The sequence below is a fragment of the Apteryx mantelli genome, chromosome Z, assembly GCF_036417845.1.
Source record: "Apteryx mantelli isolate bAptMan1 chromosome Z, bAptMan1.hap1, whole genome shotgun sequence".
NCBI classification, from domain to species: domain Eukaryota; kingdom Metazoa; phylum Chordata; class Aves; order Apterygiformes; family Apterygidae; genus Apteryx; species Apteryx mantelli.
In genome coordinates this window covers 66,036,765-66,052,367 of record NC_090020.1, presented here as the reverse complement: position 1 = coordinate 66,052,367, position 15,603 = coordinate 66,036,765, and the positions used below count along the sequence as shown (strand labels likewise).

The following is a 15,603-nucleotide window of genomic DNA, read 5'->3' as shown; positions in this document are numbered from 1 at the left end:
GGGACAGAGTTTGAAGGAAATCTTTCTGAGCTCTTTCAGAAATTGTACCACACAACTCGGAAGGAGATGACAGTACTTATTAAGATTTTCAAATCAACATGTTCTAGTCTCAGACATCAAACAAGAATTTTCAGAACTGGTTAATCTTCATACAATCTATCTAACATATTATGATAGTAGTGTAAAGAATCTTGACCCTTTGTATCATTTTGAAGCATGATCATGCTGGTTTACACACTCCATTTGAATGAAAAATTCACTTATCTCCCTAGGATAAGTATTGGCTCAGAATGTCAGTCAGTCTTTAAAGCCAGCTGGCATACTCTGCATTGGATTCTCTGACTACAAACTCGGGACATAGCCTGTTTAAAAGAATAAAGCTGCCAACAGACTTTGAAAAGCCCAAGGGGACAGGACTCTCTGGCAACCCTGCGCTGTGCTCTGCAGCAAAGAGCTACGGCTATTGTCACGTCGTGACAAAAATTGACTTTTTTTTACAGAGTTCCGTTCTGGCAATCTTTTTTTTTTTTCATATTGCAACATATCAAATATAATAAAAGCAAGAGAAAATCCATGCTGTCCACACAAAAATGCACAAAATGTGAAAGAATACCAACGTGAAAGTAGCCTTCTGTTTGAATCAGAAAATCTATTGCAGCCCCCTTTTTCAGTGTAAGCTTCTAAATTTGGATTAAACATGACATCCACCCATTTCTGTATACAGGGCAGATTCAGACAGACTATCCAACAGCATGCTATAAATGCAACTTAGATAAGACATTCATGTTTTGCTGTGCACACATTCATGCAAGCCCATTGTTCACCCTAATTGCTAGTATTTTTTTTTCTGGCCCATTCTATAGGAGAAGCCAAATAATCATACAAGAAACATATGGATTAGATGTGCTGAAAATATGTGTGTTGCTCAGATTCAGATTGCAGCAGCAATGAAATCTGATTCCAAATTGCACTACGATTTAGTAATGGAAACTTCATGTAATAATACTAGCCAACAGAACCTGTCTGTCAAAGGACAGAGAGCAGGAGGAGAGGTGGCTGGCTGCTCCATGCAGCTTGCTCTTTCCTATCACCTGTATTTGGAGAATCCAGGATTGCCTGGGTTGGTTCACAGTACTTATTTTGCTGCTTCAGAAATCACAGTGCTTCAAGTTATTTTATTGTGCATGAATAGTGCTTAAGTTATGTCATCTCAATTTATTATGATTTAAAAACAAATTTCAAGTCCTAGTGTGAGATGAGACACAGGCCTGCCTCCAAAAGCTAAGAGGGACTGGAGATAAGAGGCATCTCCCAGTGCTCTGCCCACTGAGACATCACCACACATTGTAGAGTGTGACAGAAATTGGCTTACAGCTTTTTTCAGGTAGTCCATGGGTTGTCAGTGATTTGCATTTCACTGAAAGAGGCAGGGTTTTTTTCAGAACCAATAGGGAAATTGGCTGAGTGTCATCTGGGTGCTTGCTAAATGTGCTGGAATCAAAATCAGCTGACTAACTCAAAAAATGGGAAGTATAGCTATTTTCTCCCATCCCTTATAATTTGGTATAGGAATGTTATCAGACTTTTTCCATCTCCCATGAGAGTATCATAGTGCCTTTGGAAGAATTGAAGAGGTACTGCTCAGGAAGCTTAAACATTTTCCAAACCGACCTCACTCTAACCTCTGACTTGGGTAACCTGCCTGAGGAAACCATCTAGTTACTGATCTAGTGCGTCATTAGTAGAAGGATGCTAGCATGATGTACAAGACCATAGGACAACTCAAGAAATTAACTGTATAACAGTGTCCCAAATGGCCATCAAGCTTCAGTGCTTTAACCCTACCATAACATATCAGCTGTTTGGGTGAGAGAAGTACTGTGGACAGCTCTGAGAAACTGGCTTGCATTAAGTCTGACAGAGAAGTATTCACGCCCAAGGAGAGACAGAGCGTGGACTTGCCAGTGTGCTTCACTAGTATACAGGGTTTTCTTTCTAAAATCAGAAGGCAGCCTGCCTGGAGTTCACTGGGGTAATGGCAGGGAAAAGGAGTTACTGCAGTGCAGAAGTTTGGTTTGTGGGTTGAAGGAGGGAATGGGTTAAGCCAGAATGGTGTAGTGATGGGATTTGATCCAGAAAACAGCTGAACTCAATCAGAAGAGTCCAGGCCAATTCAGCAGTGCTGTGGTTGGACTGTTCATACAACAGGAATCACTGTCTAGCCCTAAGCAAGGCTGCAAAACCAGCAAGTATCAGTGACTATGGGACAGGTTTGTCTTCTGCTAAGGTTAGAGGAAATTAATTTTTGGGTGTGCACACATGACTGGAAGTAATCAAGTTAGTGTAGCTTAATGAGTTACCATTAATCAGTTTTAATTGCATTAACTGACATGTGTAAGCTCTTAGCTTGTTGCAAATGAAAATAAAACATGCTAGCTTGAACTGCTTTTAAGCAGCAGTCAGTTGGTTGCTTGCTTGTCCCTACTTCCTATATATAAGTGTTGAGAAGTGTGTTGCCTCATAGGAATGAGAACACATGAGTTTCCATGTGAATCTCCTTCCGCTGAAGGCTGAAAGATTTCCCTTCTGAAAGAAAACAGAGCAGAGCTGTTGAGACCAGCACCAGCGCAAGGTGACTTCCTGCCCCGGGGGAGCTTGCTGCCAGCCAGCCGCAGAAAGGCTGTCTCAGGTTCACGGGTTAGGACAGGGGGTCCCCTAACCAAATTCAAAGGCCCCTACATGTCTGTATATAAGAAGAAACAAGAAGGCAAATGAGCAAAACACATAGAATTTCAGCCTCCCCATTTTTAGAGAAGGAACTCCACAGTTAACACAAAATTAGCATCATCACAAACATACAGAAAGTTGTTTGTGCCCCAAGAGATGGAACAAGAAGTAATGTTCTTTCGGGTTGTGAAATCAATTTAGCCTGTGCATGTAGGCGATCACTGAGCTGCAACGTGGTCTGAGAGGTTTTCCCGACGACATTCAGCTCCCTCTTGTCAGAGCTCCCTTGCTCCACAGCACTCCCACCCCAGCCTTCGCTGTTGCGCGCACACGCGCGCACACACAAAGCACACACGTGCTCCCTCCCTCCCATTACAGCAGCAGTAGATCTGGAGAGCAAGCCTGGAGATGAGTGTTGTTATGATTTATCTGAAGTCTCAGCTACGAATCTATTTTGGTACTGTGTTTTTAATAACATGCTGTCTTTGACTGAAGAGGTTTAAGAATTCAGTCGTCTTTGGTTAGTACAGGAGCAGTAAGTATCTTGCCATTGTGTTTCAAACATCCATAATTTCCACAAGGAAAAAAAAAAGAAGCAAAAGCCTGACACCTTCAAAGGAGAAGTGAGTGTTTTACAGTAGAGAGTTCTATCTGGAAAACCATTAGTTTTTAATGATCACATATAGCACCAACAATGATTCTGTGTTGTCTGAATGTAAGATAAAATCAATTTGCATTTCATCAAAAAAGTCCTGAATAAACAACCCTATACAGGCACATTTTAGAGCACCTGTGGGTCTCCTGAAATAAAATGCTGATCAAAAAAAGCCTTCTCAATGAGAAGATGTTCTCTGTTTACAAAATAACTGAGTCGGAGATCAACAAATGAAGTTTGCTCAAACTTCTTATTTAAATTTAAGCAAAATGGTTATTACTGAGTTCTTTGGTTGAGACCACATTTGTCAAATGTCCCAAGCAACCGGAAAGGACACAGCAGTCTTTTTCAAATTATTTTTGTTTATAACTGTAAAAAAGTGATTTACTAATTAAATCATTTAGCTTAATTTAAGCTGAAACAAGAAGACTTATTCAATTTAAAAGATCTTAAAAACAAAAATCAAACCTAATGAAGTAAAATATTGGCCTATCTTTCCTAAAGCCATATAAGTACTTTTTTTGCAATGAATAAATAATGACTCAAGCAAACTTTATTACAGTTTTTCATTAAAAATTGTTTCCAAGCTGAAATTAAATAGAGAACACTTCACCTTAAAAGCTTTTTTAAAAGAAGGCTTGACTTTGCAGTTTAACTGGCTCTTTTCAGCTTTTCCATATAGTTTTATCACAAATTCTGTGAATAGAAGTTTAAACAGCAGTTTGTTTCAAATGACAATTACTTCTAATTTGTTAAATTGCAGTGTGATTAATTTGTTCGATAACTATGTGGATTTTCTCCTAGAATCTTGTTTAGAACTTTTTGCAGATCACCTTTCAGGGAAAAGGGTTTTTTTCTCCCTAACTTCAGATGCATACTCAAAGTATTTTATAAATACATCCATGCCTTCCTGGTTCAGAAAAAAACCAGGCTCTATCACAAGTAATTTGGCTTCCTGTTCTGGATGAAAAGATCGATCCTCATTTTATCGGTGTATTAAAGGCTCAGATGAAGCTTTTTAACTGTCCAGGTTTGCCATCTTTATATGTCATTATTTTTAAGTACTTTTCCCCTTATGAATCCAATCCAGATTGAATACAATACATCTTTTTTTTTTCTTTTTTTTTTTACAGAACAAACAATCCAGAACTGGAAAAAGTGTGTGCGAGTTCACCTTAAAAATTCCCTTCCTCTGCATGTTATTCCACATGCCAGTTAAATGGATATTTCAGTCCATTTGCAGCTTCAGGTCAGGACCAGACCTGTCAGTCACTGACAAATAAGGGAACACCCCATCTTGGAATTTCCCGTTATTTAAGGCCATTTTTACAGCCAGAATAAATTTGTTTTTTCTTTCTTCTCTATTATTTGCAAAATTACAGATTATGTTGGCTTTATTTTGGGGAAAAACCCCAAACAAATTAAAAATCCCACAACTATTTCTCCAGCTACTGAAAATGGGAATAATTAACCCTGACAAAACAACCCCAAATCTCTCTATGTCTATCAGGCTACAGAGGCTCTCCTTGTTCCAAAGTACATTTGAATTTTATTATTCAAAGAGAGGACTTTCCCCACCCGCCCTCAAACATGGAGCCAAGGTTTACAGATAAATATGTTACAATGTAATCTATAAAGCTACATGTCCACTAGAAGCACACAGGATTATAGTTATAGTAGTTACAGAAAAAAAAAAAAAAAAAAAAAAAACCCTGCAGTAAACTGCATCCTCTTGATGTTTGTTTTATCAGGGCCTGTGGCAGAGGGATGCTGCTCTCCGCAGGTGTTGGCCGAAGAGCAGCAGGCCAGGCTGGGGCCTGGAGGTACCAGTGGCCATTTGGCCATTTAGCAGATCACCAGGCAAACGACACTGCAGTTTTCTAATGTCAGTGTTCCCTGGCTGGGTCCTGATGCTTAAAGAAGGAAGCAAGGTTAAATAGAAATTAGCAAATTTTGTTTCATTTTGCTAATTCCAGTTTATATTGATATTTCACCTGATCAAAGAAATAGCCCTGAATCTCTCTAAAGAAGCCCCCAAAACTCCCCAGGCCAGCTGCCTTTTTACTGAGTGAGGTTCAGCTGGACAACTCAGGATGTCTTTTTACTGACTGTTGCCCCAAAACCATGTTCTGTGACCTTGTGGAAGTGGGAAAAAGGTAAGTTTCAGAAGCGCTTATTGTCATGATATGTTGAAAGTAACTGTTTCCCAGATACACTCAGAAGAGGACATGGTAGAGCTCAGACACTCTTCTATACCAAAATGCCCCTGGAGAATATAGACCATGCTTTTCTCCTTTTAAAGTGGTAGTTGAAATATAGGCTTCGCCCTAGCCAATGGACTGCTTTTTGGCTTCTTTCTAGAGTTTATGAGAGTATTAATGATTTCATTAAAGAAACCATTTTTTAATCTGGTTAGAGAACTGATTTTTGGTAAAGTGGAGATTCTCTATAAATTAAATCTCATGTATGGTTAATCTGGCCAGTGATCCCTTAACACAGAAGGCATAAAATGTATTACTACTGCTTCCTCCACCTAGATTTGCATGTTCTGGGCAGCAATAGCAGTGGTAAGCAGGCAAGTATTAGGTAATCAGGCCACCTCTGCAAGACATTCACATTCAAAGCTCCCTGCTTTACTGATGTTTTCAAATGTAAATGAGACATTTCTTCCACTACAACACTGATGATTTCTCTCATCTTTCAGCTGTCTTCTCTTCTTTTCTCTGTGTTGTTACTGCGTTGTTGCGGGCTTTTTTATTGAACTCTACTTTCTTTATTCTCCTCCCCTTTAAACTTGTTTTCCTCTCTCTCTTCACAAATCCTGCCCTGTAATTCCTCATATTGGCTTGCTCATCTTTTTACTTATGACCTTCACATCCTCATATCTCTGCTGGAAACTCCACAGCCAGGCTTCACAACACCATTGTGCTCTTATGCCTTAGACCTTATATCTTCCTATCATCGAAACCGCCTGCCTCTCCAGTTTACAATCTTGTATGGCTTTTTTTTCTAATCTTCTCACATCTTGTCCTCAGTCTATTTCTTTTTCTCTCTAGGACCATGCTATTTCTTTCAAGAGCTAATTGAAAAAATATGTTACTGATTCCACTCCTTTTGATTTGATTTTCCTTTCCAATCCTACACCTGCCTTCTTCTGCCTTTTTCAGTGCCATAAGTGCACTCACACTTGTCCCACAAGCTTTCTCTCATCTTATCTGCCTTGCAGTTTTTTATTGTTTTCCTCAGCTACTCTGGCTCCTCACAGTAAGATATGTTTTAGTATCTCTGATTTTAAAAACTCTCCTCCTCCCCCTTCTCCGCACTTGTTTCTCTTCCTTTTATCTCAGCTCACTGAATGAACTCTTCAGTTGCTCTCTGATGTTTCGCTAGCCTACTACTTTGGGCATAAGGACTCCATATCTTCTTCTGGGGATTGTGTCTGACTGTATTAATCTCTTGATTATTATCTTGTAGTTTGATTTTAAGTTTTTTTGCAGTAGAGGCCATGCTTTTGACCTGGATTTGCAAAGAACTGAGCCTGATGGAGTTCCATTCCTTTGCTGCAAACACAAATAATAAATAATGGTAGAATAATGAATTTAATACTTTACTACTGCCATCTATTGGCTGTCTTTGATCATGACACCTCAAATTTGACAAATTTTGAACTATTTGTTTCATCTGCTGCTACTGAAATTGAATGTATTACAGCAGGTACCCTACTTATACTAATGAGTACTGAAAATATCAGAAATCTTTATGTTACTTTAAAAACAATACATTTGTTTCCTTCCAAATACAAGATGTATGCCTTCTGCTTTATATTTTGCTTTATAAAGTTACACATTGAGAACTGAAGCACTGGAAAATCAGAGGATTCCAGAATTAATTCACCTACATTACCTGAATGATGTGTATGTTTTGTAATATATTTTACTCATACATAAGAAACATGCAATACTTAGAATAAAGCATGTATATACATGCAAAAGGGAAACAGGACAATCTGAGAGTGATCTAAATGTGCGTGTGATACTTTCCCTGACTACTCTTCCAGTCTCCAGCTCTTTTTGGAAAGTCCTGACCCAGAGTGAGATTATATTTACTATCGTAAGTAAGGTTTTTTTCCATGAGCACATTCAGTTTCTCCTTGAAGTCATATATAAAGAGCTTTGTGATATTTTTTCGTTATTTGTTCTTCACTATCTTCTCTTTTTAAATTTTCCTGTCTCTCATTGCTTGGTGTTTCTTTACTTTGTTTCTGTGATATAGTCAAGCTTATTAGAGTTAGGTTTACTGATATATGATTAATATTCTGTAGTTGAAACAACTTGCTCTTTACATTTCCTGTTGTGTTCCATCCTAAACAGTGGCAGGATTAGTTACCTTCTTAGTCCAGAAGCTCATATATGACAGGAAACTGTGGAAAACTATCCAGGTGTGAAGTCCAATTAATTTAATACATAGATGTGTTTTAAGAAGATTTTGAAAGGAAGAGTAGATACAAGTATCCAAAGAAGAAACTGTGCTCAGTGTTTCAGTAATTAAATTGTTTATCCAATTTACTGCCATGTGCTGAAATATTATCCAGAATTCTAGGAAATGCAGAAGTGGATTATGAGTTCAAGGATGGAGCACTAATTGAATTTTAATTGAAATGACTCATGTAAGCAGAGCAAGGACCTGGATTGCCCCTCAGAGCATGAAAGTCTTCCCAAATGGTATCCAGACATGGATGTCACACTAAAAGCGTGACTTCTGAATGTCTAAAAGAAAGGTTACACGTCAGAGGAAGACTAAGGGTCTCCATTTGCAAGTGAAATGCATTTTTCTATACTACAAGGCAAGATGGATTGGTCTGTTTCTCACTTATCTTGTCTCAACCAAAATTGTTCACACTGGGCACAAAGCTTACTAAAGTACTTAAAATTACAGGGCTTAACTGATGTATGAACCTTACACAAAATCTCTGCAAAGGCATTCATTTTGCTTATCTTGACATTAAATAGGAAAAAAGCTATTAATAGACAGACTAATCAACATTTCTGAAAATGATACATAAACTGAAAATAGGAATCCCCAGTTAAAATGACTTCAAGTTAAATAGCAGTTGAATTTTCACTCATTATGATGAAAAATATTTTCCTTTGACCTGTGTACTGACTTTTTTTTTAAAAGAATGGTATATTTTGCTTCATTACAAAAAATAGCATTTATATTATTGCTGTATTTTTAATGGTTCTGACTTCCTTGGTCACTAGAGGACTTTCACAACCCTGGTCATTTATTTTAGTGGTTTATAATTGAACCATGAACACATACTTGGCAATGAAATTTGGAAAAGAATAATCAAAGAAAATATTTAGTTATTCTTCATTTATACTACTTGTAAGTGATTGGAAGCTAGAATATTTAACATGTTTGTAGTCTTACAAATAAACAGAGATTTGCATCTGACTGCCACTACTCATACAACTTAGAGTCTACACATACTTGCAAAATATGATTCACTAGCAGAAAATATACACATCACAGAAGAATAGTCAACAGCAGTGAGAGAACAGAAATCTTTCCAAAAAACTTTTGTTAAAATTTTGACACTTAGTTGAAAAGCTATTTGAAATAATTTTTGCCTCTTTTGAATTTTCTGATTTCTGCCAGCTGTTAAATCTTTGCTCTGAGAGCCTCAAAAACACTTCAAAGGTGCAAGTATGTCTTTGTAACAAACAGCTATTGTGCTGTTCACAGTTGTTACTACCACACAAATTGAAGTGAGGGTATCTTACAGACTTTTCCACCTCCTCCTTAATTTGCTGAATTATCAAACAATATATATTTTAGGGAAAAGCATACTCTTTCTCAGGAGTAAGCAATATATAATTTAATTTAACACGTGGTTAAGCCTAAAACAATTGCTCTGCTTAAACTGGAGCAAATGAGTAAATTCCTAAATGCTTCAATCTGCAACTACTTACGCAGGATTTATACTAAACTAACTGGGATTATTGTAAAAACTTTGTAAAAATTCCTAGTGCAAAGAAGTGGAATCTTAAGAATATTAAGAAGCAGAAATTGAGTTTGTATAGGTTGTATTGAAAAGAGCTTAACAACCAAGATATCGAAGTTCTCTTTAGTGTTTTGGTGCGTTGATATCGATTGTCTTGATTATTTTGTCAAAGCTAATACAGTGCATAAACACATCAAGTACACCCTCACTATGTTGTTACTTTCAGAAAACTGCAGAAACAAATACGAGCTTGATTAAACAAATTAACAAACAACAATTTTCCAAGACTTGAGTGGCATGAGTGATTATTGTCTTTGATTCTTAGAAGAAATTTCTTGTGGCTGGAAAAATGTTAGCCCAATGATAGCAGAGGATAAAACATGGGCTAAAACTATTTTTTAAAGTACTTACATGTCACTGGCAATGGAGGAGTTCCTGGACATGGACTTTGGAGAAAGGTCATAGTCACTGTCTGACCGGTAAAGGAAAGACTCCCTACGTTGACTATGGACAAAGTTTGCCTGAAGAATTAGCCCTGATCCAGGGCTTGTCATGGGATCCAAGGGACTTCGTCCCGATGATGTGCCATTGTCTACATCGAAACTGCAAAAAAAAAAAAAAAAGAAAGGATGAAAAGATTTATGCTATTGACATATGAATTTTGAAAGTAATGACCACTATTCTGACAAATTTAGCACTAGGTAATTGCTTCTGTTAAACATGGGAAAATCAAAAGCCAGTCAATTCCACTGCTAAGGCAAAAACAAGGGGCACCAGAAATATACTGTATAATTGCTGATAACCAAAAAGAACAAGTCTGAAGGAAAAGAAATTTGGGAAAGGAAGAGGCCAATATTAGAAATATGGAATATATGGGCTATATGCTTCTCTGCATGCAGGGTGTCTATGAGCTCTAAACCTGAGGAAACATGATGTTTCATGATCTTCTTCCTCAGGCCCCATCTCTCTTGATCTGGTACCCTCATTACCCTGCCTCCCACTCTTTAGTTATTGAGTAGCTACCCATCACTAATATTTCACTACTACTCAAACATTTTAAAAACATATTTTGTCTTTTCTCAATGATTAGGAATCAAACGCTGGAGTATGATTAACGTGTATATGTGTGCTTGTGCACATTTGTATGCATTAGAGATAGTTGCTATTGCACAACAAGAACAAAGAAATGACTTCTGCAGTTACCGCCAGCAGAGTAACTTCTGTAGCTCTTCTAGCTATTGCACTTGATAGAGAGGTAAACAACTGTACCATTCCTGGGGAACACAGCTGTCATGAGAGGCTGGAGCCAGGAGAGCGAAAGAGAGAGAGGGGGAAGGTCTTTCACGTGGTCCCTGACAGTTCCACGAAGGGCTTTGAAAAGCAGAACAAAGACCTTGAATGAGACTCTGTAATCAGTCAGAAGCTAGTGCAGGGCCAACAGTGCCCAGATGATGTGCTCATGGCAACCTGTGTTGCTTAGCAGCCTGATAGCTGCTGTATGTACCATATGGAGTCCTTTGGGAGCATGTGGCTCAGTTTCTAGATTTAATGAGTTGCAGTATGCGATCTTAGAGGTCACATAAGTGTGGATCAGCAAGATTATGTCTGCATTTGATAGTATAGCGCATATTTTATTCAGACAGAAATGGAAGATAGTTTTTCCTTTCTTGGCTGGTCATGTCTCTAAAAGCAAACAGCAATTTTCGTTTTACAGTTGGATAGTAGAAAAGGTATGTATTAGACCTTGGTTTGTAACTAGTTTAGCTCCTTTGCAGTACTAATGTAGGAACTTAAATAATGCTAAAGCATTTAGTAATGAGGGACAAACAGAGGATCTGTCATACGATCTTTTAAATATGGATATGTGTTAGTATCATAATATGTTTTTGCAACAAATTCATCTACAGTACTCATTTTGAAAAGAGTGTTCACATAAAGGACACCCACTGGTTTTCAATTATATCTAATGACAGTTGAAGAGAAACTATTCCGTACACATCAGCTGTTGATTAGACTTCAGCCTTGCACATGTGTAATAGCAGGTACATGCTGCTATCTGGACAAACTCGTTTCTTGCTATTAACTACTACTGACCTGAACTTGTACCGTCAGCAACCATAATGTTTCACAGAAGTGACAGCATTCCCATTGCTTTTTTTCTTTTTTAAATGAACAAATATATGAAATAGATATTGCTTATCTTGACAAAGATGCACACTGCCTGGCAGAGAGTGGATCTTGGTTTTGTGTTTTATTTTTATTGTTTTAGCAGTTACTTTGTATACACACATGAAATTTCAAGCTTTCTGCTGCACTCAGACTAGATTTCATAGGACTTTCTTCATGTTGTACTCACCTTTCACAAACAGTGTGAATTTAGGAAAGCAAAATAATTATTTTCCAAAAAAGAATTCAACAAATCAACTTGAAGAGATGCTTCCAGAACAGTTCACTTCAATAAATCTTAATATATACACTTCTTCCCAAACTTGATTTCTTTTGATTATGCCTGAGTACTTCTTCTGTATCCTTAAATATCCTATTACTTCAAGACATTATCTGTCTCAGATTAACTGAACTTAATCTGTGCTAATGAGCGTTCTGCCACTAGTCTGCTGGGTGATCATGGCCACTTTGAGGCAGCTCTGCCTTTCAGTTTCTCTGTCCATTGGATGGTGATAAAAACTTTTTCAGGATTGTTTCAAATCTAAAACTGTATTTTGTGATCCACTCACAAAAACATTGAAAAGGGCTGGATATTATTAATACTAGAGTAAAACATCCTTTATTATATTGCCATATGTTAATAAGCATATTGCAATTACTTTTAATGTGACTGTTATTACTCACTAGTAATGAATATCTTCAAGTTGGATCTCCTGAGTATATCAGGAGCACAAAATACTCACAACGCCTATGAAGTTTTTGGAACATTTATGACCTCATCATATCCAAAAATGATAACACTCTTATTTAAGTATCTAAATAAAAAGTTTTTCTACAAGAAGCTGTAAGATAATACAAGATCCTAAACAGAACACAGCATGTGTGTTTTTTTCAAATGAGGGAAGATCTTTCACACAATTTTAGGTCAAATAGAAGATGATTATTTTACTCCTGTGTGCAATAATACTGATTTCTGTAATGACACTATCATTTAAAATATATTGAAGCTTGTCTGAAAGCCCTAACATAAAAGTTAGAGTGGTAGAGAAATAAATCAAGGGAACTATAAGTCAGTCTCACAGCAGGAAAATGCTGAGTAAGGAATATTCTTTTACATAGATTTTCTTAACAGTGGATTTCATCAGTCAACTAAAGAGGTATTTTATTGGATCAAAGGAACGTGTGGGTTTGTTTGCAGATTTGGGTTTTTCGTTTTCACCTACCCTTTGTGGAGATGATATGAATATTCTGTTACCAGGTTTATTTCTCCCAGTGAGGACCTACAGCATGTTTCAATGAATGATTTCATTGTCAGATTCAAAAATATTTTCTTTTTTAAAAGCTCAAAATTTAAAAGTTTATTGGACAAAATTGCAGATTTGTCAGTTGTGTGAGGCCCTGTGACTTGTACTGCTAGATAACAAGCATGCATAAGATTTGCACAGAGCTGTTTTGACAGGAATTTTATCCTGTGATACTACATTATGTCCACTAGATGGGTGTCAAAAGCAATGAAATGGATCCAGGTGTATCAGCTAGGATTTGGCTCTTACCGTTCAACCAAAATGTCTTTCATGTAAATATCTATCAAGAAAAAAAAAAGTTTAGTGCTACAGTCAAAGAGGAAGTGTGAATACAGCACTGGTATGCCAAATACATATGTTTATATAAAACATTTATATATGACTATATATATAAAACTACTACAGCAGTTAAGTGCTTTGTTTAGCTCTTAGTTACTAAGACATTTGCTAACAACACTTTCAGACACAAAAGATAATACAAAACTAAATGAAAAATGTGTTATTACACTGCTTGGCTTGAATCACAAGGCTTATCTGCAAGAACTGGAGCTGCTGATCACTGCACCAAGTGAACAGAGATTCAGAATGAAGAAATGAAGACTTTCACCAAAGTTGTTTTTCTGTTCTTTGTATATACCCCGAAAAACTTTAAAATCTAAGCTACAGAATGGGACAGATTCTTCATTTTGCCTGGGCAGAAATTCAGTTGTGGTCACTTCATATTTATCTTCCCACTCCTGTTAAGTTTTAAGCTGCAGCAGGGAATATGCTGTGAATTTAAAAGACTAGGTTCAGTGACAAACTGAAAGTAGTGAATCTGTGTGCTGTTCTCTCCCTAATGTGTTCCTCTGCCTCCTTACACTTTTGGTGAGGGTACTCTTTTGAAAGGAAGGAGTAGTACAGAAGTTGTTACTGAAGGCACAAGAACTGTTTTGCCACCTTTTCACAGGCAGAACATGAGCATTTAGAGAGAGAATTTTCCACTGGAGTTCTACAACTACCTTCAGGCACTTTGCATGACATATGCAAAGCTAAGTTACTATTTTTGATGGGAGCGTCTGGCACAGAATGCACCACAGAATTGTCTACATTCAAAGAACTTTGCTGCAACTCCTGAGGTGCCAAGGTTACAACAAACCAGTGCTAATTCAGCACCTTTTGTGTGTGCATTTTAACAAAATGTTTTATGACATTACTGCCTACTGTTAATCCTTAGAACCTTCCTTGTTCAGTGTTCAATGATGACAAACAGGATAGGAGATGAAGGTTCAGTCTTTTTCCCTTTTTTGGCTATTCATTGTATTTTCACGTCTTGACCACTGTCTATCATCCAGATGGGCAAAAAGAAGGTGAACTCTCCTGAGTTCATTGTAAACATTCATAGCTGATCTTCCCTGTGCTCCTACCAGGATGAGAAGCAGTAACATCACAAACAACCTTTAGGAAGATTATTAATGATTTGCTTAAGGCGATACAGGGGACCTGTGGCAAAGACAGGAAAGGTTCTACTTCTCCTGGATCCTACATCTTAGAAGCACTGCTTCATTGGTAACACCACATAACTTCTTTGCACAACGAAAGAAAACCTCTGTGGACTTCCTTTTTCAGTCATTAAGTAATTCTCTCCTAATTTCTTCCAGAAATTTTGCTAAAAAGAAGAAAGTAGATCAAAATATGTACAAAATATCACATATAGTTACATAAGAAGTAATGGTATGATAATGAATGTGCACAGGAACTCACAATTAAGGCCGCACAGAAAATCTTAATGCTGGTCTTCTTTACTACTGAGAGCTTAGCAACGTAACCCTCTTTTTAGGGTAGTTTTAGGGTTTTTTTTGTAGAGAATTTAACAACAGTAGAAAAGGAAAAGAATTAATTCCATTCAAAAATGAATTCAGGAATTTACTAGACTTTAGAAGACACGCATTGCACTCCTGATATTAGACTCCCTTACAAGTCTCTCCCTACCCTCAACCTCTCTGATCTTGGACATTAAAGGGACAGAGATAGGCAGGAGCCAGACTAACTGATCCTCTAGGGATATCTCATCTTTTAAGACCATCTTTAAACATTACAGAGTGCCAAGCAAGATCTAGAGAAGGAAATTTTTTCTCCTGTCACAGGAATCTTGCCCTAGTGGTAATCAATCTCTCCAGCCACCTTTCTGCACAACAACCTACCTACCCATCTCACTTTCCTTTAGTTTCCAGATGTCCTGTGCTGTATTTTTACCTGGAAGCACAATCCCACCATCAGATAGAATGGGTACACATTGCATGGCAGCTGTAATTCACTTAAGTTATCATAGAAGTGCCATTTTGTAGTAACTTCCTTTGGACAGGCCCTCATTTATAGCAAAAAAACAAGGTAATAAAATTTTATTTACCTCTCCAAAAAAAGGTAAACTATTTATAACATGTGCTCCAGGACAGGAGCCCATAGATAGGCATCTACTGTAGAGCAGGTGGCCTGTGGCTACAGGAGAAATGGGAGGGTCGGATGGGCCCCTGAACTGCAGAATCCTAATTTGTTCCTTAGATTGCTTGTGGCTAAGGCTCACTCTGCTTGCACCGTGGGCGGACACAGCGGGATAAGCCTTGCTCGCTTGCTTGGTATTCTGGGACTGAGAACAGCAGTAAGCAATCTCAGCTGGCTGGCCCCCACGGCATACAGCGGTAGAGAAAGGCAACAGCGTGCCCGTTCCTAGGTAGCTCAGTATAAAGCCCAGGCTAGGAAAGGCT

General features: G+C 37.7%; 1 protein-coding gene across 4 annotated transcripts in view; it reads right to left on the bottom strand.

The window, feature by feature from the left end:
- The window catches only part of PDE4D (phosphodiesterase 4D), a 528,631-nt gene that overhangs the window by 118,590 nt on the left and 394,438 nt on the right, over window positions 1-15,603 (bottom strand). For all 4 annotated transcript variants that reach the window (XM_067315238.1, XM_067315241.1, XM_067315240.1 and 1 more), the window contains one exon: window positions 9,801-9,992. In XM_067315238.1, the coding sequence (XP_067171339.1) occupies window positions 9,801-9,992 (192 nt within the window). The remainder of the gene's footprint in view (window positions 1-9,800; window positions 9,993-15,603) is intronic.